Here is a 27984-nt window from a genome sequence, read left to right as displayed (position 1 = left end):
TATTTACATATTTAAATTTAAAGAAAGGCACAAATGAATTGAGTTCACATTTCTTTAAGAATCTCCTTTTTAATAAATCATCAGAAGTACAAATATCTACAAAATGTGTAGATCAATAAGATTCATGAAGTACAATCATTGCAGATCTTATTTACAATTGAATTATTTAATATGTTGCCCATAAAACGAAATAAGTCAGAGAATGGTAAAGTTATGCTGATGTTGAGCATGAAATTTTTCCTTATTTGTCTCCAATCAAAAGAACTGAGCACAGACCACATTTAAGCCATTTATAGGCATGATTTGGCTTCATCCAAGAGAGCTGGTTTCACCGCAATCGTTCTGAAATTAGCTAAAATGTTTTGAATCCACAGGTTAACGTTTAGGCAACTATCAATTCATTGACTCTTCAGCACCAGAAATGATTTGTTTCACTATAAAACGCCAGAGGTGATTACAAAATAATTATAATAAACTGATTCCTATTCTTAAGTCTGAACAGTTTGACAGAGCAAATAAGAATGAATTTGGAGTGACAGCAGAAAATAAAACAAAGGCCCTTTGCACATCTATAATCTGAAATATAGATGATCAAGTGAACTGTGCAAAGCTTTCTGAGGTTTTCTATGCACCCAGATTGCATAGTACAGACGGCCATGACTGTGGACCACGAAAGAGAACAAGGTATTGGGGGGGGGGGGGGGGGCATTAAAAGCTAGACAAAGTGAAATATCAGTTTAAGGGAATGTTGGGAACCTTCAATATATTTTCATACTAAGACAAGGTTTCAGTGCTCGGATGTTTTTAAGGATGCCCAGTAAGGGAACATGAAAAGCTTGTGCATGAAAATTCTTTGCGATCAGTTAAGACTTGCAACAAAGTCAACAAATGTTAAGAAACAGTTTTTTACAGAAAGAACAAAGGAAAAGTGCATTAACAATAAGAACATTAAAGGGCACTTTGTCATTTTGGTGCTGTTTTGTTTTTGTTCTGTGAATACTGCTACAGCACAGCCCTTCTCCAAGGCCCAGAAAACAGTTGTGTGCATGTCCCTCCATTGGAACAGACAACCGGATCATGTGCGAATACATTAAACAATAAGCTGTGATTCCTTCAGTGCCTCTTCTCTGTTACCCCCCAGGTGTTAGGATTTGGTGTAGAAGAGGAGCAAATAATTGTTTACCTCACAGCAATACCACCTTTCGCATCCTAGCAACAGCAATACACGAAACGATAAGGTAAGACACTGCAAAAGGAATTTGTGCCCTTATTTTTCCAAGACCCATTTCTTACTTCAACCACTTAAATACTTATGATAGAAAAGAATCTGCCTCCCCCTACATATTACATTGCACATTTAAGTTTTCAAAAGAGGAATGTTTCAGCCTGAGAAATCAGCGGGAAGACAACAGTACAAAGGAGGACAGAAGACATATGAACCCCAATGTTGATTTGGTGGGTAAAAAGATGTGGCAGACACCGCAGTTTCAAAGCACAATTATAAATCAATCATATAAACCTGTGTGTTTTGTCTGGACAGATAGATGTGTATGCCTCCCATTCAATAATTTTTTTCCCCTATAATTTCAAATTAAGTATAACTTGATCTGCTTTTAGTGATAAAAATCCAATAATACTTTTCCTTGTCACACTGACAACAACAGATACCAGGTTGGCATTAGCACTCGTTGTGAGCAGTGAAGGTTTCATAGTTTCTCAGATCTTACCAGAGGTCAGTCTTTAAAAGAAATTGAGTTGAAACTAGAAATATGAATCGCAAAAGAGAAATCGGATTTTTCACGAGGCAGAGGCATCAGTTATTAGATTCATCGATGTCAAGGAAAGGCTGGTAAAGCAAAGAAGCGTGGAGGTTGTTTATCCTCCTAAAAAAGAAAAGAAAAAGGAAGACAAATAAGAGAGGCTGTCAGGGTGTGCTCAGTCTGTCCAGTTCTGTCCAGTGGGGGGACACAATTAAGGCTCTGGTGGATGCCGATGCTCCAGACTCCTCACAGGAGCGTGCAGCGGAAGAAACTGCTCTTCTTGGGCTGTTCTGTAATCTTAACTCCTTGATTGCTGCCTTGCGGGTTGTTGCCCTCCTACAATACACAAAGATGAGGGAGAAAAAACAGATATGAGCAAAGCAACAGCATCAAATCACAACACGTAGCATAACATGATTGAAAAGAAGGGTCCGGTCTTCTGCATTCTCACCAGCTTCTTGTCCATTTTTGCTTTGATGTCTCTGGCGAGCGTTAAGAAGGCCTGCAGACATTAAGAGGCAAAAAATGGTTTGTGATGAATTAATAACCATAAATGAAAACGCCTGAGCATAAAACTAAAGTATCAAGTATTTACAAAAATATAAAGTACAGTGAATCAGAACATACTACATTTTATTAAATTACTGCACTAATTGGATACCTTCAGGAAGGATTATGACAATTAAATATAAGGAAATGTATTTAAAACATTACTGAGAAAATGATTTCTTAAAAAGGAATAGTTCACAGCCTTTAGCAACCAACTAAATCTCTAAAGTTTCTCGGCAACAAATTGTCACTCACATAATCTCCAGTTACACAAATGATTTTTTGCCTCGACATTTGTTCAGATTATAAAAATGACAAAGAATGTGATAATTAGAGAGCTTTGGAGGCACTTGCAGACGGATATTGTTACCTTTGGACAGAGGCAAGCAAACAGTTTCCCCCAGCTTTCAGTCATTAAGCTTAGCTTATGCAAGAGACTGCCAGGTACAGAGTTTATAATAACAGACACAAGAGTGGAATCCATCATCTACTCTAACTCTAAGCAAGAACACGACTGAGCACAGTTCTCATGACTTTCGTCTCACAATGAATAATAACAGAAAAAGTGAACTCACATTCTCGACGTTGATGTTGGCTTTTGCACTGGTCTCCATGAATTTGATACCATACTCAAGTGCCAGCTGACAGCACGAGAAAAGAGAAACAATCAGAGTCAGAACTCAGGCAAGATGAGCCAAACAAGAAATATTTAGCCCCACAAGAGTGAGACTACGGTGCACGTTCTAGAAACATTTTCACTGAGTGGGTTCAATGACATGTTTATCACCTTCTCTCCTCTTTCTTTGGACACCTGTCTCTTGTCATTGACATCACATTTGTTCCCAAGGACCATCCGTTCCACATCTGCTGAGGCATGCTGCAAAAACAAAGGTGGCAATGTGACTAGAGAGGAAAGGATTCAGCAAATAAATACTGTAGCTATAGTTATTCATACTTTATTGTGTTTTGTATCAGATCAAATGATAAATTACAATACACTCAAACTGGGGCAGAACAATATCAGTAGGGGAAACACAAAAACAAATGAGAAATAGTTTACCTCCTCTATATTCCTTATCCAGTTCTTTATGTTGTCAAATGACTTCTCATTGGTGATGTCATACACTAACATGATACCCTGAAGAGATCAGATGAAACAATAAATACAAAGCAGTCAGGAAACAACTAAAATCAATCAGAGACTGATTTGGAAATCAAGTATCTATATAACTCTGTAGAGTCCATGTCAACCTGTATAAGTGATTGCTGACAGTATGTTGTACTTGTGCTAAATCATTTGAATACCAAACATGACAAAGATCAATCTGGCGAAAATGTACAAACAGCAGCATCCTGTTTAACTTGAACTTAAGGAGAGGCTAACAGAAATTCCACAGTGCTGAATTGAGCGCACCTCTGATTCCCCAGCTGTTTGTACAAACAAAAAAATAATGCTGGGTGTGGTTTTTGTACTGCTTTATGCTGTAGTGACACACCTGATATGACCAACTCATGCATTCAAGTCCCACAGATAACCTGAATCATTGTATAAGTTTATAATGTGCACAATGCAACTCACCATGGCTCCTCTGTAGTAGGCTGTTGTGATGGTCCTGAACCTCTCCTGTCCTGCTGTATCCCTAGAGAGAGCAAACGCATGTTTTAGTTCCGTTGGGTTTATAAATTCTTCCCAGGGTAAAATCTTTGTGCAAGAATGAAGTCTGGGGTGATGGCACAGGATGAAGCAGATGTTCTCCACATAATCTTTAGTAGAACACTTAGGGTACGGCCCGGGATTTACAGCAATGTTCAAAGACCACAAAGATTAGGCGTTGAAGTCGAACAAATGTAGTTTGTTTATCTAGTTGAAGAAAAACCATTATGTGGGCAGTATTATCAAGAGGGGACGCAACAAGTGGAACAACTTTTAACCAAGGAAACCAGACTCATTCTTTTACAAACAAAAAAAACAGAACTGTCTTTTAAACAGTTTCACTCCAAGGCTACAAAATTACACAAGTTTGTAAATATTTATTCTGATTAAATTTATTTTACAGGCTTCCATTTACATAGTAAGCATGCATTTAAGTCAAGCTTCCTTTAAAATAAATAAAAGAAGCCACTGAAGCTCTCATAACAGATTTACATTTGCAGTGATATTAAACCATTTAATAATCGGCCTGCAAAGAGTTTATCAGATATAACTAACACAGTCTAAAACAACAAACCTAAATGAAGACTTAAATGCAGGACCATTTTTCAGTATAAAATCTCGTTTACTCTTCCACATTTATCAAACAGTTCACACTGTAGACTATCTTACCAGATCTGAAGCTTGATCTTCTTTCCATCTAATTCTATTGTCCTGATCTTGAAGTCAATACCTGTGGAACAAAAACAACAAATATTATTCACACTACTAATAAACACACCTGTTACACACTCAGCGCCTTATCACTGATATTAACACCTTCATTAGCTTTGAGAAGATGTTCGTTTAGTTCATCAATACTTTCTGTAACTTTGGCTGCGAGAGTGAAAATGACACTGCTAACTATACACTTAGCTTGAAAGCTCACCTTTCGATGGTAATGTCTGAACTGTCAACGCTTTACAGGGTGCCCAAACTAACAGATAACACACTCAGGGTATTTCTGAATACAGACAGTGTTAAAAAAAACAAAACAAAAAAACAACAACAAGTTTGTACAGTCATTAAAAGCCGCCAAATCAAGCCGGCTGAGCTGCTTCCTGGCTAACAACTAAATGGTGAATGCTAGCCAGAAAAGTTAGCATGAAATTAGCATGCGGGATGGGCTGCTCCTTCACATTTCTTTTGGCAAAGACAAGACACATACTGTCACTTTTACTCACCTATTGTGGAGATAAACGTTGAGTTGAAGGCATCTTCTGAAAATCTGAATAGCACACAGGTCTTTCCGACGCCTGAATCACCGATTAAAAGTAGTTTAAACAAGTAATCGTAGGTCTTCGCCATGTTATTAGTTAGCTTACTATTGCGGAAGTTCCGCCTCTTGAATTGACAGCGATGTCACAGCTCGTCAGCGGTCTATTGGTCAAATCAGCTGTCACTCTCTTCTGTCGTCGTGGCTCCGGAAGTCCGTACTTGTCCCGGTAGGTTTGCTTGTTTCGATATCTAACACCGCCCGAATAAAAAAAGTTTTACTGTCTTAACAAGTCTATTGAAGTCAAATGTTCTCTAACCAACAATGACTTGGTAGTAAACAACACTTGTGTCTTTAATTTATCCGTAAGCTAGCCTGTGATCAATAATACCAAAGTTTAAATTATCTTCTGGCAGAAATATGAGGGAATTTGTCCCACTATAATATTATACTTTGCAACTATCAGACACGTGATCACATTTATGTCTAAATGACGTTATAAAATCTGCATGGAAACGTTTTTCGCCACATATCAAAACCGCAAAGTCAACTTGTAAAAGCGGTCTAATGATTTAAATTTGTTTTTGAAAATATTAAAAGTAATTATTTTTTAGTAGACTTGATTTAATACTGAACATAAAACAATTGTGCTGATATAGCTATTTATTTAATGCGCCCCTTCTGAAGAGAAAGACTCCTCCTCCAGGTCTCTTCTGGTATTAAACCTTCATCTGATCACAACAACAACAACAGACGACAGCCGATAGAGAAGGTGCACCTCGTCATCCTATTTGAATTGGACCTGAAAGACGCGAGCAAAAATGCCTGTAAGTTTACAGATTTGTTAACCTTACATTTTTTTCTGGTTAGAAACGTTACAAAGTGTTACAGAATAAGAACCTGTCAGATAGTTTTCCACCATCAATGAAAACAAATATTATATGAAATAATAATAAGCTGTATTAGGCTACTCAGTAGACAGAGTTGTTTGGGATGTAGCACCTCAATAAATCGTTATTTGTATGCAGTTAGTAGCCCACACAGGTGTATCTGTTCGGAGTTGTAAGTGTGGACTTGCCTGGACATGTCTGTGCTCAAAATTGCATTACAGTGATCAGACTGTAGAGGTCGTTACTATAAAAATCCCTAAACCAACAGATAATGTATGTAAGAAAAACAAAAACGAAACAATTTTTTTTTTTTTGAAATGACATATTAACCTATTCTAATATCGGCTGCAGCTTGCTAAGGATTTGTTGCGGCCCAGTTTGGCAGATGAAAGGAGAAGACATAAGAAGAAGAGGCTGGTTCAAAGTCCAAACTCCTACTTCATGGATGTTAAATGCACAGGTAAAGGAAATCTCCACTCATATAATCTTTCCTCTTGAGATTCGAAGTCTTTCTTTATATATATTGCTTTATACCTCCAGGCTGCTACAGGATCACTACTATCTTCAGCCATGCTCAGACAGCAGTACCTTGTGGAGGGTGTTCTATTATCCTCTGCCAGCCTGGAGGGGGCAAATGCAAACTAACTCCAGGTGAGAAAAGAGAAAAAGACTGTGATAGGCTGCTTCTGTTATTTCAACTTGTTAAAAATTAAACAAGGCTACAATTTACTGTTACCTGTGATTAGATACACAAGTGTTTCATTTTTTGTCCTTCCAGGCTGTGCCTTCAGAAGGAAACAAACCTGAGCAAAACACGTGAATACACCCATGTGAAAAGCAAACTGGACCATGGATGTCTGAACCTCACACTTTACCTACAGTGTTCGAGTCAACAGGAGGATAGATATCACATAAGTATCTTGGTGATTTGAAGGGAAATGTAATCCTTCCATTCGGGTTTCAGTGGACAGGGGGGACTTGAGAGCTCAAGATAAACTTGAATATTTCAATTGCAGGCATTCAAGTGTGGTCAGAGTGAATGAATTCTACAAAGAAGCACTTAAGGTTTTAATGCACCTAATTTAGTAAATCAAATGGGATTTTAATCATAGAATAAAAAAAAAAGTCAAGCAAGTCATGATTTCTGTAAAACATTTATTAGGTTGACAAAGAGAGGGGTGGTGGAGGAAATATTCCAAAATGGTCTCATGGCCTTGGCGAGAGATGAAACCACGATGACCATTACAAACAAAAATAAAACATTTTAAGAATTTATTGTCGGCTTCACGTGTGTTCTTTGGTCTTGAGAGATCACCTTGGCAAAAAGTGGTGTAAATGAAACAAAAAATTTAAGGTAATACAATTTGTCACATACCTAACAATATTCTACTATATACAACAAGTATCCAAGGTTGATAAAACTTGACTGAGCTTCCGTGGTTTGAGGTTTAGCTCACATATGTAATACAAAGTATTGTAAATCTAATTAAAATTGGCTACATTATTGCATATTGTTGGCATTTATGACGACTGTCAGGTCAAGCTCAAGGAAAGGTAGTAAAGTTTAAATATGCATGTAGGAGTTTCGAAACTGCACATGCACAACTCCCAGGCTCCACACAGATTCCCACACCAACAATAAGGTAGAAAAAAATATGCACATAAATATTCAGTGCACCCTCAAAATGTAGGCCTCGTGATAAAACGGGATTGGTTGGAGAGGCTTAATAATTAAATGAATGTAAGGATGTGCCTGGCAATGTTTGAAAAACTTTCCATCAGGTCACCTGTCTATTTGAAACTCCGCCCGTCATGCTGCTTAATATCAGACAGTCACTTGGAATATTGCAGGGTCAATACACTGCTAACCAGTAGCCCTTAAAGGTGGTTAAAAATTATCTGAAAAACAAAGTTTTGAATGACTTGATATCACCACTAGGGGGCATTTAAACCAAAGTAATGTAGACTGAACAGAATTTAATGTTTTCTTTATTGACTTAACCAGAAAAGGACTTGTGTATGTGCATTAAAAAAAAACTTAAATGGAACCAGTTTAAGTGGTTGTTGACCAAATGTACAGTTATATGGGTATATTGGACTGCCAGTGCTTAAAAAAAAGTGGTCAAAAATGATTGTGAGGAGAATTTCTGCAATCAATGCTGGCGATAAAACAAGGAAAGATGTGGTCATTATGACTTCCTATCTTAAAAAAAAAAGACAGTTGTGTCTTTGAAAAAAAAAAAACCTTAAGGGACAGGTGTTAAGTTTATTCCCCTTCAGTGGGGAATAATGATTTTACGGCCCAAAATGTCGAATGGAGTTGTACATTGAAGGAATGTAAAGTGAGAATCTCCTCCTCTCCAGCTTCCTCTGTGTGTTTATAAGCTGTTCAGCTCAAGCAAGGTCTGGTCCAGGACTTGATGCATTCCCATGTTTTCCTCTTTGGCCGCTGATAATTTCTCTGGAGAAATAAAAAGAAAAGAGACATAATGAAGCCCCAATAAGCAGAAAAAACACTGCGTATGTCTGCTGATTAATTATCCCCTATGTTTTTGTTAAACAGCATCACGTTCAAAACACCACAGAGCTTTATTCGGATGACCGTATGTTTGCATATTATCTTTTTGGTTAAACTGTGCCACATGCAAAAATCCAATCACATGGCTGTGCCTTCATGCATAAACTGCCGACTGTTGTTCTCTGTCTGAAGATCGTTAGTAGATTACAGCCTGGACAGGACATTTGTTCTATACTTTGGGGTCTTCTTGTATTAAATGCTACCTTGTGTGAAATTCCTAGGACTTAAGGGACACAAGTGACTTTACATATTATCAGGAATGACAAAGAAGTTTAATTAGCAACTAAAATAGTGTTTTAAAGGTTCAAAAGGGATTGTAAACGTTAATTCACACCAAATCCACAGTAATTCTCTCACCTTGTCTCATACACTTGCTGATTTTTAGACAATTGATCTGTATCAAAAACCCTTTTCACAAGAGCAAACTGTTGATTAGGCAGCAAATGTTTCACGACTATATACACCTTGCCAAGAAAACAAAATGAAGAACAGATAGACAGAAGCTGTACATCAGGAAAGAAAAGGATTTAATTATTTTCTGTGTGATAACATGGGTAGAGGACACACACGATCCACAGAGAGACAACGAGGAGTCCGAAAATCCATAACACAAGACAGAAAAGAGGAAGTAAGAAGCAGAGATGAAGAGAGAGAAAGGGATGTCAGAGCATCTACAGAGACGTCATGTCATTGAGGGCATGGTCCAGCTCCTCACTAATGGCCTTGTACTTCAGCTTCTGAGCATACAGTTCATCTGGAGGTCAGAGGTGGATTGCAGGTGCAGGCAGGTGGAGAGGACAGCAACGACACAAACAAGCCGAGAGCAGAGTAAGAATGAGAGACAGGTGGAGGTAAAGAGCAGAAGGAGGAAGGAGAGGACAAATAAAAAAATAGGTCAGGCTTTATGAAGTTGTAGAAATGCTTGGAAGAAAGAATGATGCACATCTCAAGTTTTCTTGCAGCTCCTCTGCTGCAGGAGTTTAAAAAACGGTCAAACCTGTTCTGAATGTCTCATAAACTGCTCCAATAATTCTTCAACCTGAGCACATTCTGTCCTTTTGTTGTTCTTCAGAAACTAACTTTCATTATTGGATCTTAGGTAAGGAGTTTCAATGCATTTGGCAGGAAATTATTCCCAGTGTTGCTGAAATAAGACACTGATTCTGGGGTCTAAGTCAAACTCAATGCAGCTGTGCATGTCTTATGATGATTTATAGTTCGCTGCTTAATGACAGGAAACTCTACATAACTATGTACTTGTTTGTAGATGAACGTGTTCTGTCCCACTTTAAACTACATGCATGCTTCGTCTAGCAATGCTGCTGACTGATTTAATGTGTCATAAGAATGTAAATTGTTTTGCAAACCAAGTTCTGGAAATCTGCAGCATTAGGACATGTGATGATAGTGATCTCATACCTTCCAGGTCATCAATGGACTTTTCCAGTTTGGCAACTGACCGCTCAGCAAACTCTGCACGGGTTTCAGCCTGACAGAAACAAAGACACGGGATGTTTCAAGGTACAAAACAAGCTTAAACACCGTGAAGTCAACACGAACATACTCCCTGTACTTTAGACAGTAAAAATAACATGTTTGTTTCTACAGCATGTATGTTTCAAGATGAGAAGTGAATAATGATGCACCAAAAACTTAAATAGGTCCATGGCCTGAATCAAACCCCAAAAGAGTACACATACGTACATTGTGTCCTTGACGACAAAATGACTGTAATGCGGCTCGCAGAGATTTTTAAAGGATCACAGAAATTACCTTTCTGATGTTTCATTACTAAAACATTCAAATGTTTCTGAATGTTAATCGTTTTTTTAATGGATTTTTATGAGAGGAGTCCTGAACTCACCTCCTTCAGTTTGTCAGACAGAACCTTAATCTCCTCCTCGTACTTGTCTTCTTTTTCTGAGTACTGTTGGCAGAGGCACAGAAAAATAATATTACCTAATCAGGCAGAGATACAAGCTCACACATGCTTTCACCTACAAACGTACACGATGAAGACAGACGCTTGCTGCACTCATCCAGGCATTGTAATTGCTTTAACAGCTACCACTCCCTCTCTGAGAAAGAGATATGTAAGTAGTGACACAAAGGAGGTGTGGTGCTGGCCTGGCCTGGGAACATGTTGTGCTGCTGTGTTGCCAAGCATGGCAGGCCTGACTGGACAAAGCAAAGGCATGCGTTGTTAAAGGAGTGCAGTCATGTGGGTAGCCTGGCACATTGACATTCTGTCGACATTTAACCCTGCATACAAATACCAGTGATTTGTCTGGTGATGTGTTACTGTAAAATCCTTTATTTGAACAGAAACACATTGAAATAGTGACGTTCTCTGATGCGTTCTTCTCAACAACCTGAGATGAAAATAAGTGTTTGTGTCATAAGTAGGGCATGATGATACACAATTACAAAGGAGGTAGTTTGAAACAACACCTTGGTTATGTGGTATCCCTCCCTAAGGACGGATCACTCAAATTACCATCCTCTGATCCAGCCCAAATGATAGCATACCGAGAAGTGAAGATTAGTATGTGCAGAGTCCCTGGCTGTGTGTTCGCTTCACTAGTGTATAGATTTAGGTTCTTTGCGAAGAGAAAAAGAGTAACTTTCACCAACATCAGTTAGCTGTTCCTACTGTTAGCCAATAGGTTTAGAAAATGATTATTATCAATAAACCTCGAGCTGGCCAAAACCTCTTATTTTTAAAAGAGAGTTTGCAGCGACACAGTGGCCTCATATACGGATGCCCTTGAGATTCTGCTCAAAAGGCATCCCAACAAATCATTGTTTTAAATCTGTATGTATATTATACCTACCTTCTCAGACTGGGCTTCTAAAGACTTCAGGTTGTTGGTCACATTTTTCAGCTCCTCCTCCAGGTCACAGGCTTTACTGTGAAGAGAGACAGAAAGGTTTTAACGTCTGGAGCAGTGGACAGGTGAGAGGGTTTGTGTCTTTGTGCTTGTGTTTGTGTATTTTTACACTTCTGAGAGCTCGGCCCTCTCCTCTGCTCTCTCGAGGTCCCCTTCCAAAATCACCAGCTTACGGGCCACCTGTGACAGAAAACGGTAAGGGATTAGTAAAGTAGTGCAGCGTCATCAAAATGTACTGTAAGGATGCCAGTTTGCGCTGTCAATGAGTCACCTCTTCGTATTTACGATCGGCCTCCTCAGCGATGTGTTTCGCCTCCTTCAGTTGCATCTCCTGAATCTCCATCTTCTCCTCGTCCTTCATCGCTCGGTTCTCAATCACCTTCATCCCTCTGATTGGGCGAGGGAGGTAGAATTCAATAAATACTTCACACAAATTGAGCAGTAAAATAATCAATTTATGTTCAACCTACTTTCATTTGATTTAAACTGACCTTTCGCTTTCATCTGCAGCCTTCTCAGCCTCCTCTAGTTTCTGCAGCGCTGTGGTCAGCCTCTCCTGGGCTCGGTCCAGCTCCTCCTCCACCAGCTGGATCCTACGGTTCAGAGCTGCTACATCACCCTCGGCCTAAGAGGGGGGAAAAAGAGGGAAGAGAGAAAATTAGTCATTCATTCACCCAACTTTAAATCATCCAAGCTGGTCGTCCATTCCCCCCACTTTTCTTGCTTTAAAACAGGAGAGGAACATGTAGAAAAAGGGCAGCATGAGGATAGAAAAGTTACAAACACAAATGAACGGAAACAGGGAGAAATACTGTATGAGAAAAAAAAGTCATGCAGGAATGATGTTTTCCCCTTTCCTCTCTGTTTCCTTACTCATGTACCATGTGAGGGTTTAAAATCAGTTCCTTTATACTCGAGTCCGTCACCAACCAACGTCTGTCTTCTTTATTTCCTGAGTTTATCATACTCCAAGGTCACATCCAATTTTAAACCTCACAAGTTCTGTTTTAAAAAAAGTTCCCAAAGTTATTTAAGTTTATGTAAGATGCTTTTCATTCTCAGTTCCTCCCCTGCTGTCAGTAAAACTAAGTATTAATATACTCTACATATGAAACTGGTTGGAGCGACACAGCAATAGTAATAACCTATTTTACAACTGCAATTTAACAGCATCTCCTTATATAAAGTGACAGCAGCGTATTGAAGCAGCCATGTAGGGGAAGCTACAGCAGCATTATTATTATTTTTTCTAAACTAACCTTAATATGTTTAAATGTAAGGAAGAGCCTGAAAGTGTGCTGGCATGTCTGTAGAAGGATGCTCTGCACTGTCACTCAGCTGTGTGTCTGTGTGAAAACAACCATATTGGAAGTCAGTATTAGCAGAGAGAATTCTGACTGCCAGTGTCGTGAAATACTTTCAGATCCATCTGTATGATGACGAGTATGTGAGAAGTGCTCTCTGGACCGGCTCATGTTCTCCAAATCAATAGTAGAGTCATCCAGATCAACAGTGAAATGGAGACATCTGAAAGTCATTGCAGCGGGGCCTATTTGTAATAAACACGACTACTGTCTGGCTGAAAGGTATAATCCCTTTTCATATCTGAAGATTGAATGAAACGTTTTCAAAAAAGTCAATTTCCGGTGACTGTGAATGCAGAAGTGGGCCAAGTAGGATGGAAAAGTGGGCTTCTTCTCATCTGCCCTTAGTAAACAAAGGCAAAGGGAGGAAGAAGAAAGCAAACAGACAACTATAAAGGCATTTCCTCTTTGTTGGCTGGAGAGTTTATCCAAGCACCACCTCCTGGGGAGCGGCTCTCGAGCTGAAAACTGGCCTAACTCTCTCTCTCTTTTTTTTCATACGTTGAAATGAAGAGACTACCAAGTTTATGGACAGTGCACACAGCTCTACATAACTGCAAAACTTAACTATGACAGCACAGTCAAGAGTTCGTGCACACTTTTACTCTCTATTCCTAAAACGAAGCAGAGGAGGATTTCTTAAACAAACACACCACTCTGTTAGTAGGCCAAAGTGACTCATTAGCTCATTGTTCAGTCCAGAAGTCAGCACGACAGTCAGAGCAAAAGTCAAAGTGTCTGCAAGTAGGTTTACAGGTAGGTGAGTCATCCTGCTACACATTTGACAAGATAAGCCACTTTAAAGAAGAGAAAGTAGAAAGAAAGAACGCTTAACGGAAAAGAGTCGCATAATATGTATGTGCTGAGAATAAATGATCCTTCATGCAGAATATTCTTCCATTCTCTCATAGACTCAATATTTCAGGAAATGAAAGCATGGTTTCCTGTGTGCTGGCAGCTGGCACACCCCCCATTTCATTTTTTTGTTTTTTTTTGTTTTTAGATTTTCTCCCTCTAGTCTCAATGTCATTGCACTGCTGAATAGCCATTCAGTCTTTCCACCTCTCTCTCTCTCTTTATATATATATATGTTTTATGTCCTCTCCCAGGTCCTGCCCTGCTGCACAGAGAACTGCCAGGAGAAGACGGTGATATGAGGCAGGAAATATCTGCCTAACTAGCACTGACACATCTTGAAACAGCCAGCACTCGAAAGAGGAAAAACCTAACCCAGCACAGAATAGATTTAAAGTCATAAATCGGTCGCACATCTTGAAATCTCTTTAGTAATGTCGGTTATGCGGGTCTGCATCTGTCAACACCACATCTGGCAGGTGAGAAACATGAAGTAGAATAAACCGAGTGCCTGAAAGAACAGATATTGTTACTTCCGTAGTCCTGAGTGAAGCAATGTGGTGGGAAGAATACTGTCTGCACCCAAACAAACAAGCTATTCATGAGCTTCAGGTCAGCTACACTGGCAGACTAGATGCTATAATGTACCTCCAGACACACTCACTCCACAAACATACAAACAGTCACTCTCATTCTGTCAATCTCTGCCTCATTCAGAAACACATAATTACCAGCTAGTAACCAGCTAGCTTCCTCTCCTGTAAAATGGTTGTCAGGTAACACACAAACACAAAGACCACAATTTTAACACCACCACCATGGTTGTAGAGAATCAACCCTAACATTCATGTGCAACCTGATTACTTATCTGTCATCAGATTTTCACAATCGCTGTGTGGTGGAGATCCCCTTTTACACAGAGGCTGCCCTATGTCATGTCAAAACCCTTGTGAACTTACAGCACATACTCTCATGCCTCAGATTCACTCAACCATGACGACAGAAGAAGAATTTTTCCTGTAAATCCTGAAGGTGCTGTTGGAAATATTTCTGCAGCTTAAGAAAATCATCCAAACAATGCTTAAAAGACAGAAACACCACACTCTTTTTAAAGTATTTAGAGAATGTGTAACAACAAAGAGAGCACTATGTTGAGGTAGAGGTGACAACTACTGCAACAAAAATATTCACTGTAATAACAGATAGAAAGATCGCCTTAAAAATATGTATGTAAATAAGGATCTTAAAAAAGTAACATTAAGTCATGCCCCAACTTCCTCTAATGTCCTCCTTCTCATTGTTCTCTCTCTCTCTCTCTCTCTCTCTTTCTCTCTCTCTCTCTCTCTCCGTGGCCGTGCCTCTTCCTTTAACACACATTTTGAATTCTTTGGCTGCCAGGGACGCACACTGCCTTATATGGTAAAACAAACTATGGAGAATGTTTGTGGTCCAGTATCAGTACAATTGCGGGTTTACACACAAAGTACCAATGTTACCTGGCTTTCTTTATATTTAACACCTGTGCTCTCAACAGGACTGCTGTGTTGTCTACTATAGCACAAAGATCAAATAATGCTCTCTGAACTGAATGACTGTTTGTTTGCTGTAATTGCATTATGAGAGTACAGGAAACATGTTTTTTAAGATGTGTATTTTCCTTTAATGGATAGAACAGCTGATAGAATAAGAAACCAAGGAGAGAGTTGGGAATGACATGAAGGCTGCCCACTTGGAGGACTACAGCCACTGTGCATGATGCTCGACCGAACCGTTAGGCCACCATTTGATACTCTTAGAGGAAGCACATCTGGATCGATGAGTAGTTCTTCCAGTGAGTTGATAGCTGAACAATTTAGTCTCTTTCTAGAGGACATTCTGCCACAGACATTTATATTTAATTAAAACGTATTTTTTGTATGTTCAAGCTGAGTGTTCAATGAGTTCAATGAAAAGATTAATGCCACTCTCATGTTTGTACACTAAAAATTAAGCTACAGCCATCAGCCAGTTAGCTTAGCTTAGCTTAACAAATGGATATGGGAGCAACAGCCAACAACAAGTTAGCTTAGCTAATAACTAATTGTTAGAGGATTATGTTACCACTTGACAGAGCACAGCAAATCTTAGAGCCGAGCTCAACAGCTGCTGGCTTTACAGTAGTCTCATATTTAGTGGATTTAATGTTATCATCCAACATTTGAAGAAATAGCAGTACAACTATTCCCCCCAAATGCTCTCTACTTTTCTAATCCCGTTTCCATCACTGTTTGACTAATATAGCCTCTGTTTAGTAAACTGTCTACAGTTTGACTTGAAAACACAGTACTGATCTGCAGATGACTTAGATACCTGAGTGTATAACATTAAATGTATTAGAGACAGGATCAAGGACAAGTAAAGGAGGAATCTAATTATTGGCTTATTCCAGGGCAGTGGGCTAATGAGCTGCACAATGCTGCTGGGGTTCAGGCTAAGTTATTCCTGACACTGCTGCACACTATTTTCAATGTGCATGTGTGTCTGCGATATCTTTTTTACCATAAAGATCTGGCATGCAAAGACATGCATTACAGCATATGCCACCCTGTCATGAGATGTGATATGTAAAGGACTGTCATTAAACTTCCAGTGAAGCCTCACCGTCAGCTCTTCCTGTACTTAATGGCATTTGTCACAATTTTTCTCATCTTTGTATGTTCCCAGACTTTAAACCTTGATCTCAAGCTGGTTTAGGCTTTTCATTCAGACTAGTTTATGTAATACAAAAGAGTCACATTTTGTAAAGGGGTTCACTGCACATTTTTAAAGGGGCCCTTAAGAGGAATCCACAAGAATTAGTTGGATGTCAACTGAAGAAGTAACTCTATACGACAGTTTACCTTCTTGTTTCTCTTTATTAACACAATTATAAGGATATTTATGGAAAACATCATAGGCCTTTAGTTGCTTGGTGTAAGAACAAATAGATGTCAGACAATTTATAACAATGTCTTTAACTCTGGTAATAAGTCACTTTCTTTTTTTAAACGGAATGAATACTATTTTCACTCACTTATTAGCACCAACATGCTTACAGATGCAAAACACTTCTTCACAAAACTAATTCTTTACGAACTTCTGAATCTGATAAAAAGCTAAAAATGTAGACTGACACCTGATTATAAACTAACAAACCAATTCTTTTCGCAAAATGCTCCTCAATGTTTTTTGTTTTTTTTTGCAAACCTATAAGGAGAGACTGTGTAAATACATTTTACTCTTTGCTTAGACTAGAACCTGCAACCTTGACCTACATAATCGGCTTAGCCACAAGCCACTAACATAGGAGTTTTCCCCAGAACGTATCAACATGTGGCAGTTATATTTGGAAAGTTGAGCTATTCCCAGGGAGAAAGTCCAGAGAAAACAGCGAAACCAGGAAGCAGAATTTTCCACAGGCCCAGCTGAAAAAAAAACCCCTTTAAAACCACTGACCACATTGAGCAGCATTCAGATGATACCATGAGTGATGAGCTGAGGGAAGTTGTGCTTAATAATTTCCTATAATTAACTTTGAAATGAGATGTAAGTGGTATGAAACAAGAAGAGCTTTCATTTACTGAATGTAGAACAAAGCGTGTGTCACAGCAGTTCTTTACATAGAGACTCACCATATAAAGACTAACTTCTGACCCTAGACTCAATAAACTGTTGACAAAGTGTCAGTGACCACCAAATCCAGTTGCCCAATTGGAAATCCTGACTCCATCTAACTTCAGATCAATCTAGAAACAGCGAAGAGGTGGACTTGAAGCAGGCCTCAATGAATGAATAGCCTATCTTTGTTGATGAAACACACCCACCTAGTTTAGGTCATCATCTTGAATATTCCAAACATGGAGGCTCCTGTCGAGCAGCTACAAACATCGCCACTTTCAATCAAGTCAATCACACCCCTTATTAAGCCTAATAAAAGGTTACAGAAGTTTTTTGTCTTTATATATCAAAATTAATGGGTTGGAAAAAAAAGTGTTGGTTTTACCAGTACAGAATTGGACTGCTGAAACTACAATTTATTTATATCAGGTTGCAAACGTTTATATTCCTGCTGCAAAAATTGACATTTTAATGGTGGGCTCTAATGGTGGTTTATTGGAAACTTGAGGAATGACACTTTTTTGGACTTGGTCATTGGCTTGACTAAATTATGTTTTTCACAATGGAAATGGGATGGAATTAACAGTCCACTCCACTCTCTAATCTTCCTGTTGATCAGGGCTGGAGCTCTGTGACAGGAAGTGTTGGGAGTAGAGGCACAGGAAGTGCTGGACAAGGGTCGGCAGACAACATCCTGGGAGGGGCAGCTGGGACGTTCTGTCTGCAAACATGCCACGCGTGTCAGGTAGTCCCACTTCCCTTTTTACCCATTTTTACATATGGTTTGGTAGGCGAAACTGTGCACTTTGTGGTAAAGCGATCAGTTATTACCATAGCAACAGTTTGTTCATCTTGGTCTGACTCTTGACTCTAAACCCTCAAACATCAAATAAACCAAAGTAAACAGTTATGAACAATTTGAGAAGAGAACAGCTCACTGAGAATAATGGCTACTCACTGATCTTATTGGGTCAAAGGAATCTTTCTGAGCTGCTGCTGGTGTCTGTGTGATCTGACAGAGCCTTGAAGCATTATTGAGTGGTTGAATAACGTCTCCTGAAGCATTAGAACAGCACTAAAAATAACATGAAGCAATTCATTTGACTTTTGAGTGAGAGCTGTGTCCAAGTTGTTCTTCTGAAGCCTCCACATTTTCTAACAATGATTCATTACATTAACAAACTCAGCAAGGTTCCTGTTTTGATCTCCCCGTACTCCAATGAAAGAGGTTTTGTGCCGAGCAACGCCAGGTTGCCCTAATTATTCACATATGGGACCACACCAAGTCTAGTGCAGAAACACACCGCTCTGTTTGCCTTTGTGTGCATATGGAGTGAAAAGTGTGACAACTGAAGCTGCTTTTTTAGGAGAAGTTGTGCCAAAAAGCACGTCTATGTTTTACACCAATGTGTTTTACCACATTCTTTTTATGCATCCTAGAAGAGGGCCTTTATGATGCACAAACCTAAAAAGATCAAAAACTTCCAATCCTAACATGGACAAATATACTTGTGAAGGTTGGATATTGAGATGCCATCATAAGAGCATAGAGGTTAGAAACAGACCACCAAAAAATCACTGTGCAGCCGAAGTTATGTCACCGTCACGTAGTAAATAAAGACAACCTAGACCTCGAGCTTATAAACTATAAATGTTTTAAAACAACAAACATTTACAATTCAACTATTTAAGTTTCTCTGAGATCAATTCTCCACAAGCTGACAAATGCCTACATGTCAAATGAAAAAGGTAACCTGGTACCAATTAGACTGTCTGTAACAAAGGGGTAAGTCGTACTGCTACCAGCTCCTTTCATCATGTCAGCTCCATATCTTTACAACCACCCGCCCACTCTTCTTCAATCTGTCTTCTCGTTTTATTATTACCCAGCTCCTATGCAAAGGATATGGCACCCTATGCAATAAAGCAGCACGAGAAACAAGTCAAAACTGTTACCTAACTGTCCTGCTAAGCATTTTTTTAATCTCTACCCTTTCTGAGAAGCAACAACACTGTGATGTTGGCCAAGTCAAGAGACAGGCAGGTGACAAAGCTGGGCCAATACCCAGAGTAAAAAAGAAAACTGATAAGTGTATTTCAACACATCTACTTTGAGAAACTTACACACTTGTGTAACTTTAACAATGACAGGTAAAGTTGTGCTACTGCTGCTGAAAGTCAGGCATTAAAAACGGGGCTAAAAAAGACTTATTGATTTATCTAATGATTGATGCCAAAAAAGGTCAAAGTTCAAAACTTACATGTACAAGGGTACTGTTTCATAAAATGTTTCTTTGTTTCAGTTGTATGTTTCTGACTAATCTCTGGAGTCTCGTTGAAGATGCCATATTGCCAGACTATCCTGGAGACGCAGTAATAACAGGGTAGCCATACTACTTTTAGGTCTTATTTTCCTGTCATCCTTGGAGGCAGGGTGGCACTGCATATGGTGCCTTCATAAGTGCTTAAACCACACAGCTGCTACTGGCACACATCCATCCAGCTGAGGTGTCACTAAGAAAGTCATTAAAAGTGTGAAAAGCAAATATCCCAAGAGAGTCAAAATATTACCCCTAATCCAAATGTTTGGCAGTGCTGAAAGCTGCTAACACCTGATGAGAAGGCTGATAAAGGCTATGGTTTAACAATATAAAGAATTAACAAGTGATCTGTCCAGTCATACCGATATAAATCAACTTCAGAATCGGTTCAATGCTGTATACGTGGTCTATATTATTCACAGTATTTTTTTCCCAGCAGACCGCATGTCTGTCAACACTGGGCATGCGCACAGACCTGCAAGAATCCAAACTTTTTTTTTTCCTCTCAAACCAACGCCTTGCATTGTGGCACCATCACGGCCGCGAATGAATCAATGACACGAGCTCATGAGACAATTTAAGAGCCTTACACTTGTTGATTCTGACAGATGATAGTTACCCGGAGCATTAAAAAAAAAAAAACTTTTAGTGACGAGAAAACAGCTCAAAAGAGAATGTTTGTCTCACTTTTTCTCGGAGCTCCCGTTCACTGTCCAGCTCTCTCTGTATGACCTGAGCCCGGTCCTCTGCGTCGTCGGCCTGCTGCTGTAAACACTGAATCTTCCTCTTCACAGCATCCAGAGAGGTTGTACCTGCCATTGTTCACTGTTTGGTAACTTAATATAAGACTACACGTAGTAAACAAAAAACGATTAAGACTATTTCTAATTTGTGCAAAAAAGGGGGGTTCTGCACTCTGCTTGAACTCCTCAAAATAGTAACAGGATAAAATACTTGTACTTGGCCGCTGTTTAAAAAAAAAAAATACTAATTTCTGTCCACAGTCTTTGGAATGTAAAAGAAGCGTTCAAGTTCAACCGAAGTTATATAACCAGGAAGTAACAGAGTCCAGGTGTTCTCCAAGTGTTTCTTCTGGTCTGTAGGTCCGATAAGTACATAAGCAGTACAGAAATTGTCCTGAGGAATGGTGCAGTTTTTGGTCCGGACACTTTGAGATTCAGAAGGAGGATTAGAAATCTGCGCGGAGAGGGGAGCACAGAGCGCCAGACTGTGCAGGAGGAGGAGAGAGATGATCGGGATGATGAGGTCAGAGAGGGCGGGGCGTGTGTCCTACAGAGAGTGTGTGTGTGTGTGTGTGTGTGTGTGTGTGTGTGTGTGTGTGTGTGTGTGTGTGTGTGTGTGTGTAAAAGCTGATCTCTGTGACCGATGTGATCAGTGCTACGAGATTTTCACAATATAAAGAAAAGGCCAGGATGAATTACCTCTAGTTATTGTTCAGGCATGGTTTAGATGTCACGCACAAACTCCAACAACCCAATATTTGGCAATTAAACTTTATCTCTTTGTAAAGTTTATATCCTCAAAGAATACAATATTATTTATGAAGTTTTGTCAGTGGTATTGTACGTGTACCTGCCTGATAAAAGCTGTTGATCATCTTATTGTTGATGTGTGCATAAACCCCCCCAATTCATTTTAAATAAAGTGTCTTTGACAATTTAAGAAAATTAATGTTTCTTTATCAATTGTATCATTCAGTCTTATTAAGGCACAGTGGACCTTGGATTGAATGACTTCTAAATGAATCACATATCACATATAATTTGATTGGTATCAAAGTCATATGAAAACCAGAATGGGTAAGGGGAAAGATAATTCATCATTAGCAGGATTGAGCTAGATGGTCACATATTCTAATTAATCAATAAAGTAAATATTAATCCATGACAGTTAATAAGAAAACATAGATTGCAATACAGAATAATGCCATCGGTTATTAAGACACTATGTCATAAAATAATTAATATTATTATTATTGGTGTTATCATTAGGTTATTTTGGAAGCTTTAATGATGGACAACATACAGATATTTTCTGTTATGCTTTTGAAGAGGGAATGAATGAGAAGTGTCCCAGCTGCACCGACTACATTTTCATTGGTCAAAATAATGCCTGTATTTTTGAAAAAGTAATATGTGCATATCAATTTATTTATGACAAATATTGTATTTAAAAAAATTGCAAGAGTGAATACATATTGATGTATGCAATATAATTGCACTGTTTATAGACCTCTCATTACCCCTCTGTAAATCTGTTACTGCATGTTTTAGCCACATGCATAAATGTTTGCTTTTGGTGTTTGTCTAAAAGGAATCAGTGAACATCATCTGCCAGATGCCTGTTATGTAGATGATGTTTATTGAGCGTGTGTAAATCAAATTGATGCTTCATCTTCCATGTTTCACTGTCAGCCCTGCTTGTATTTACCCTCTCCTTTCCTTTCACATGATTGGCCTGTGAGCAAACATGTTTCCTTGACAATCAACAGGCAGAGCAGCAAACCTCGGCACGGCTCGCATCGGCTCAAGTTCGGCTTAAAATTCGCTCCTGAGGAGAAGGAGAAAATCCCTCACAATCACTCTCATCTGTTGATTGAACCCCTCTGTCTGATTTGCCCCCTTGCACCGGAAACCAGCATTGATTTCATTAGACACAGGAGTGTGGGGCTTTCTGTTTGCCTTAGCTGCATTCCTTACATACCAGAGCCCCCCTGGCTGCTCTCTTCTTTCTCTGCTCAAAAGCACCCCTCATTCAGCCTTTTCTTTAAACAGTAACAGTTGCTGCCGTGAATGGTGTTATCATACACGATTACACCCTCTTTAAACCATGATGATTTTAGCTTAAGTGTATCCTTAATGCTGATATTGGGATCTGAAACTCCGAACAGAGACTCGACAGTTGTTTTCTTTCACAAACTCTGAACTGTGACGACATGAATATCAGCACGGTTTAGTCGTCTTAGCACAAAAACTACTTTCTTATGAATCATTACTGCCTGCTTTTGGGGTCTGTGGCTCACTGTTCTGCTTTCCCAGTTCCCTCCAGGTTTCTAATCTGGTCCTGCTCTGTGTGTGAATTCAGATGTGTAATGACTTGACTGCTGCCTCTAATAAGTGACATGTGGAGGGGAATTTAAGGTAGTGGAGTAAAGAAGCTCCACAAGCTGGAAATGTTGGTTTAGAGTGTGGAGTATGATTTAAGCATTTGTGCATAAAACATACTTTTTCTCACAGCTCACTTACACTAATGACTGACATCATTATGGCACCATATGTGCTTTTGTGGGCCACTTTTTTACCTAAATCAATTCTCTGAAGAGGACTGCCAAATATAGGTCTATTTGAAACTGGAACAAAATACAGCCATATTTAACCCAGATATTTCACGATGTGTTAAATGTATTCATTAGTATACAAAAAAACAGAATAGGAAAACAGTTTATGTGCCATACTACACTTTAATGCGTAGTATACATATAGTAGTATATAAGTATATTGAAAAGATTTACTTAGATAAAGTTAAATTAATAAATCCCGTGTTTCATTTCTTCTTTTATGTCTTTTCTTTTAGTTGATGTCAAGGCTCCTGTAAGGAGTTTTTAGCCGATTATAAATAATACTGAAATTAATACTGATGCCTAAACTTGACAAAGTTTATTAGCTATAAAAGAGAACAATAACATCATCAATGACGTTTATAGTTTCAATTCACTTATTATTAACTGCTGTGGGGTAAGTGTTTTTTTTTTTTTTTTACATTTTCACTGCAAAGATTCATTGTGAGTTTTCATCTGAAAACACTACTTATGTATGTACAAGATGAGATCAGCAAGTGGTGCTAAAATCAACACAAAACAATAGTTCCTCACAAAAACTCTAAACAAAAGAGATCAGAAAAAAACAAGTTTACACCCCCAGTTTTTAAAATTTTATTTACAAAACTTGCATTTTTTTTAGATTCTCAGTCCATGCCTTGAAGAGGTTCTGCTGCTGCTGCCTGCTTTCTCTTGCTGCTCTTGTCTACATATTTCAGCCTTCTATCAACTACAGTAGCTGCATTACGAGCATGACGTGTGTTGTGTCACGTGTCAGTCCTGAACATTATCATTAATAGAAGAAGAATTGGATTGGTTAAGAAATTATTTGCTGTAGTTATTCAAAATAAGGAGACATTTTTTAATAAAAAATAAATAAAAAAACAGACTTAGATTCTGGTCCTTTGAACCCTTCAAACCCCCTTGACTACGGTCTTGCTAAAGTACTTTAATCCAACGTGTCTCATCGTCTTTATGTCAGACACTTTCCTCCTATTTGTGTGTTGTACAACATTGCTTTTCCCTGGGATATCCTCCACAAGGCTCAAACAATATCTCTGTGGAAGCTGCTGCAGAGTTTTATGTTTTCATGACGCTTCTTCCTGCAGAGTTTGCTCGGTAACCTTTGTGGAAAGGCTCTCTGGATTCTTGTTACTTCAGTGGCATTTCACTGCTTAACTGGTATGATCGGTATTTAAGCCTTATCTTGACATAATTGGCTCCCTAAAAAGGACTTGGTTGGCCTCTCTCTCTGTCTGTCTTACACACGCACGCTCAGGCAGACAGACACACACACACACACACAAACGAGACTTAAGACGTTAAAACTGAAAGACCTATGACTGACAGATAGGGCTGTAGTTTATGATTCTGCCCACTATCTTCAATACAATCCTTCCCACGATAGTGTTCATTATCTGATGGAAGGCTGACTTTTTCAAATGTTACGCTGCATTTACTGAAACGAGTTATTTCTGTACACAGATATTACCACTAACTGCTGACTTATTAGGGTTAGAGGACACAACCATAAGTGAAGAAAATTATTAGTGTTTAATAGTAATAATAGTAATTGGAGCTGTGTTGAGTCGGATAAATTGTCTCAAGTGATGTCACCTCAGTAACTGGGGAGAAACTAATTTAGTCAATGAAAAAAAGTCTGTGGTTGTGGATGTAGAAATAGGTGAGCTAAAAGACCTCTGTCGCCAGCTCCTCAACTCTGTTTGAGGCTATAGCAGCTCAAACAGAAGCTACGCTATGAACATAACATCCATGAATCGCCAACCGACCTTTCAACTTTTGTATTGCATTGTGAGCAATGCAGGTGTCAGGTTTTGAAAAAAAATAAAGTACACAGTTTCATAGACAATACCTGTGGCTCCGCTTAATAGATAATAATGCTTCCTAAAAAGCTCTCAACTGTTGGAGGGACAAATACAATACACTAAAGATAAAATCAGTCAAAAGTAAGGTAGGTAATGTCTTGCCTATATAATGTGTTGGTGTATCTGGCGTGTGTGTGTGTGTGTGTGTGTGTGTGCTGGTGGGTGTTACTGTTTATACATGTGTTCATCTTTCAAGAGTGGCTGCACAGGAATGTAACAGTCTCTGAAGTGCTCTAAACCCTCAATGATAATCAAAGTAAAAACCCACAGCTGGTGCAGGCTTAGAACCATCCAGCTGTGGAATGATGGCCTCTAGTTTTCAGCAGAGTCAGTGCAAAGGCAAGAAATAAGGACAAGAGCAGGGTGCTATACGTAGGCTACAAGGTTGTTTCAGTATGACTGTTTAGGGTTGTCAGTTTGACTTCATGTTTCAGTCAAATGAAGTGAGACTCCATTGACCCAGGGGTTGTGTGTGTATTCAACATGAACCGTAACGGGGTGTGTGACTTTCACTTACATCTGCAGCTTTCTTCTCAGACAGTTCCAGTTTCTCCTGAGCGTCTTTAAGGCCCTCAGAGAATTTGTCCAGTTCATCCTCCGTCTGCTTCATTTTCTTTTGGAGGTCCATCAGCTCCTCCTCCAGCTACAACAGGAGAAACTATGAGTCCAGACTCAAGCCACTGTGTTAGCAACCAAAGTGTTTTATGCTCTTCAGTTTTTACTCAATCATTTGCCTCAGTTGGTCATTTAAACATTCAGTGCACAGCTTTACTTGTAATTGCTAACTGCATGTTTATGAGGGACTAAAATGTATCCTATTCTACAATACTATTGTGCTATATTTTATATTCTATTTCTATTCTATTCTAAATCACAATCTGTTTTATTTCCTTCAGTTCTGTTCCATTATTTACTTGCTTATTTGTCCCCTGTTTAAAGTAATATTTATTTGGCAAGTTTTGTGTTGGACGAACATATTTCAATCTGAAAAAGTTTAAAGAATGAAAACCTTGGAAAAAATGTAAACTAACTAATTAAATTAAACCAAAACTAACAAATGGAACATCATTTTTTATGTAATTGATTCAGTCTAATGATGCAATCATTTAGTGTTTACTTTCAGACTAGTGATAAAGATCAGAGGCTGATCGAGGAGACAGGTGGTGTTTTATGAATGCTTAAATTGTTATGGTACACACACACGCATACACACACTGATGCACAGGGTTAAGTGTTCCCCCTAATCAGTGTTCTTTGAGCCGATGAAGTACTTCTGATAATCCTTCTGAATTCCACTCTGTCATTCTCTCCTAGTGTCTAAAAATACAACAGTTATCAGTGAAAACACACAGACGCCGAGGAACATGAGCCTAATGTGTGCGTGTCTGTGTGTGTCACTAATTGCATCCTTATGTGGGTGTGTTGTCTCTTTTGTAAAATACACCTGGCTTAATGTTAGACATCTACTCCATTAACTCTCTTCAAAATTGTTCTGAAAGAAATGGATGAGACAACTTTTACTCCCCTCAGACCAAATTCTGGTCCTGGGTGGTCTGATCTGCTAATGTGGCAAAAAAAAAAAAAACACAACAACATTCATACCTGTCAAAGCTTTTTTGTTAAGTTTTGCACAAAATCCACGGAAACCAAAAGTTGGAGCCTCTTATAAGTAGGTAAATCTTGGTTTGAATTGAATTACTTTTGTGAACATGTAGCACAACATGCTGACTATAAAGTTTTAAGAGCTTGTTGTAGACTTAACAAACCTTTCAGGAGTCTTGGCTGTTTGTCCATCTCATAATGTGACAAGCATTTGTTAAATTTGCCATCTAGTTTCGGTGTGATCTTCAAAAGGTAAAAGAAAAAACGTCAAATGACTAAGGTAAAACAGTCAATTAGCTGTTAGGAATGCAGTATAAATAAAAGTGCTTACAGGCATTTCCCTTAGAGGTATGTGTGGCATGTATATCAGTGTTGTGATTAGCTTAAGAGCCGCATAGGGAAATAAGCCTTTAAGGAAACCTTAAGTATACCTTGTGTTGGGTTTGGATTTCTTTCAAGTAGCAGTATATTTTACAACTATGTTTTGTGCTCCAATTGCAGCTCATAAACCAAATGGTTAACACTTACTCCGGCAACCAAATTGTTCCTTTTGTATTTGCCAGTTTTCTTCTCTACAACGTTTTATAGAATTTGGCTTTCAGAAACTGTTCAAAAACAGTCTCTTTAATTTTGAATTTTTTTTATTCCTAAAACTGTCTTTGTCCACACTTCATCCATCTTTTTCTGTCTTTCTCCTTTATTCTCACCTGTTTGCATTTGTCCTCTGCCGCCTTCTTGTCTGTCTCCGCCTGCTCCGCCCGGTCGATGGCGTTCTCCTTGTCCAGTTTCAGCATCTGCATCTTCTTCTTGATGGCTTCCATGGTGGCTACTTTGTTGGATTTACTTCTCTGAGATGTTAAAATGAAGCTTTTAAAAGTGCAGGTTTTGCCTCCAGTGATGTTGAGATGTTGTGGTCTTATGTACAGCAGCGGAGAGTCCAACAAAGCTGCAGAGAAATAGAGAAAAGGAGAGAGAAACAGAGAGGGAGAAAAAGCAGGAAGGAGACAGACACAGTTGTGGAAAGGGATGCAGGATTGAGCCCTATATGGGTAGTTATTTAAGCTCCAACAGAACCTGCCTCCTCTCTTCAATCACCCCCACCTCCACCTCCCTCTCCATCCATTTCTCTCTCACTCACCACTCTACGTCCTCTCCATTCTGACTCTCTGGCTATCGCTCTCTTAGACAAGTACTCCACCCTATCAGACCATTCATCCAAGCTCTGGCCTCTCCACGCCACTCTTCAAACATGCCTGATCTCCTTATTTGGGTTGTTTTGTTTTTAGAAGGAGCTTCAACAGGAGAGAGAAAGAGAGAAGCGCAGGTCCTGTTTCCGTATTTAACCTCCTGTCAGTGGATAAAGAAAACATGTGCACAACACCTCACACTTCAGACCTCGAAGAATGTGT

The 27984-nt window shown here is 39.0% G+C and overlaps 3 protein-coding genes across 6 annotated transcripts; 1 reads left to right on the top strand and 2 right to left on the bottom strand.

Moving 5' to 3' along the window:
- Positions 1-49: 49 nt before the first annotated feature.
- LOC306828400 (ras-related protein Rab-8A) lies at positions 50-5390 on the bottom strand. Its single transcript, XM_079350860.1, has 8 exons — positions 5184-5390; positions 4633-4693; positions 3889-3949; positions 3370-3447; positions 3097-3186; positions 2885-2950; positions 2212-2262; positions 50-2096 (listed from the first exon to the last, which is right to left on the bottom strand). The coding sequence occupies exons 1-8, from the start codon at positions 5305-5307 to the stop codon at positions 2007-2009; spliced, it is 621 nt and encodes a 206-aa protein (XP_079206986.1). The 5' UTR covers positions 5308-5390; the 3' UTR covers positions 50-2006.
- LOC306828401 (small ribosomal subunit protein eS27-like) lies at positions 5377-7380 on the top strand. The gene is made up of 5 exons (XM_079350861.1): positions 5377-5444; positions 5969-6042; positions 6457-6565; positions 6646-6756; positions 6884-7380. The coding sequence occupies exons 2-5, from the start codon at positions 6037-6039 to the stop codon at positions 6910-6912; spliced, it is 255 nt and encodes an 84-aa protein (XP_079206987.1). The 5' UTR covers positions 5377-5444; positions 5969-6036; the 3' UTR covers positions 6913-7380.
- On the bottom strand, positions 7244-27642 carry tpm4a (tropomyosin 4a). 4 transcript variants are annotated; one of them, XM_079350856.1, is made up of 9 exons: positions 27283-27618; positions 25491-25616; positions 12066-12199; positions 11846-11963; positions 11684-11754; positions 11518-11593; positions 10548-10610; positions 10103-10172; positions 7244-8566 (listed from the first exon to the last, which is right to left on the bottom strand). In XM_079350856.1, the coding sequence occupies exons 1-9, from the start codon at positions 27394-27396 to the stop codon at positions 8484-8486; spliced, it is 855 nt and encodes a 284-aa protein (XP_079206982.1). In that variant the 5' UTR covers positions 27397-27618; the 3' UTR covers positions 7244-8483. The 4 variants fall into 4 exon arrangements, with proteins under 4 accessions (XP_079206982.1, XP_079206983.1, XP_079206984.1 ...); XM_079350858.1 differs by lacking the exon at positions 7244-8566 and adding an exon at positions 8583-9437 and having other exon boundaries at positions 27283-27642; XM_079350857.1 differs by lacking the exons at positions 25491-25616; positions 27283-27618 and adding an exon at positions 20438-21003.
- Positions 27643-27984: the final 342 nt, after the last annotated feature.

The sequence above is a fragment of the Symphodus melops genome (genome assembly GCF_947650265.1).
Source record: "Symphodus melops genome assembly, chromosome: 8".
In the NCBI taxonomy this organism is placed as follows: Eukaryota; Metazoa; Chordata; class Actinopteri; order Labriformes; family Labridae; genus Symphodus; species Symphodus melops.
This window is presented reverse-complemented; position numbering and strand designations above follow the sequence as displayed.

Excerpts from the sequence above, each read along its gene's own strand:
- LOC306828400 (XM_079350860.1), bottom strand. The coding sequence starts at position 5,307 with ATGGCGAAGACCTACGATTACTTGTTTAAACTACTTTTAATCGGTGAT. Across the intron at positions 4,694-5,183 it reads AACGTTTATCTCCACAATAG|GTATTGACTTCAAGATCAGG; the intron begins GTGAGTAAAAGT and ends TTTGTTCCACAG. Across the intron at positions 3,187-3,369 it reads GGATAAGGAATATAGAGGAG|CATGCCTCAGCAGATGTGGA; the intron begins GTAAACTATTTC and ends TTGTTTTTGCAG.
- LOC306828401 (XM_079350861.1), top strand. Across the intron at positions 6,566-6,645 it reads CATGGATGTTAAATGCACAG|GCTGCTACAGGATCACTACT; the intron begins GTAAAGGAAATC and ends TTATACCTCCAG. Across the intron at positions 6,757-6,883 it reads CAAATGCAAACTAACTCCAG|GCTGTGCCTTCAGAAGGAAA; the intron begins GTGAGAAAAGAG and ends TTGTCCTTCCAG.
- tpm4a (XM_079350858.1), bottom strand. The coding sequence starts at position 27,396 with ATGGAAGCCATCAAGAAGAAGATGCAGATGCTGAAACTGGACAAGGAG. Across the intron at positions 11,594-11,683 it reads AGGGCCGAGCTCTCAGAAGT|TAAAGCCTGTGACCTGGAGG; the intron begins GTAAAAATACAC and ends CTCTCTTCACAG. Across the intron at positions 10,173-10,547 it reads TGTCTGACAAACTGAAGGAG|GCTGAAACCCGTGCAGAGTT; the intron begins GTGAGTTCAGGA and ends TGTTTCTGTCAG.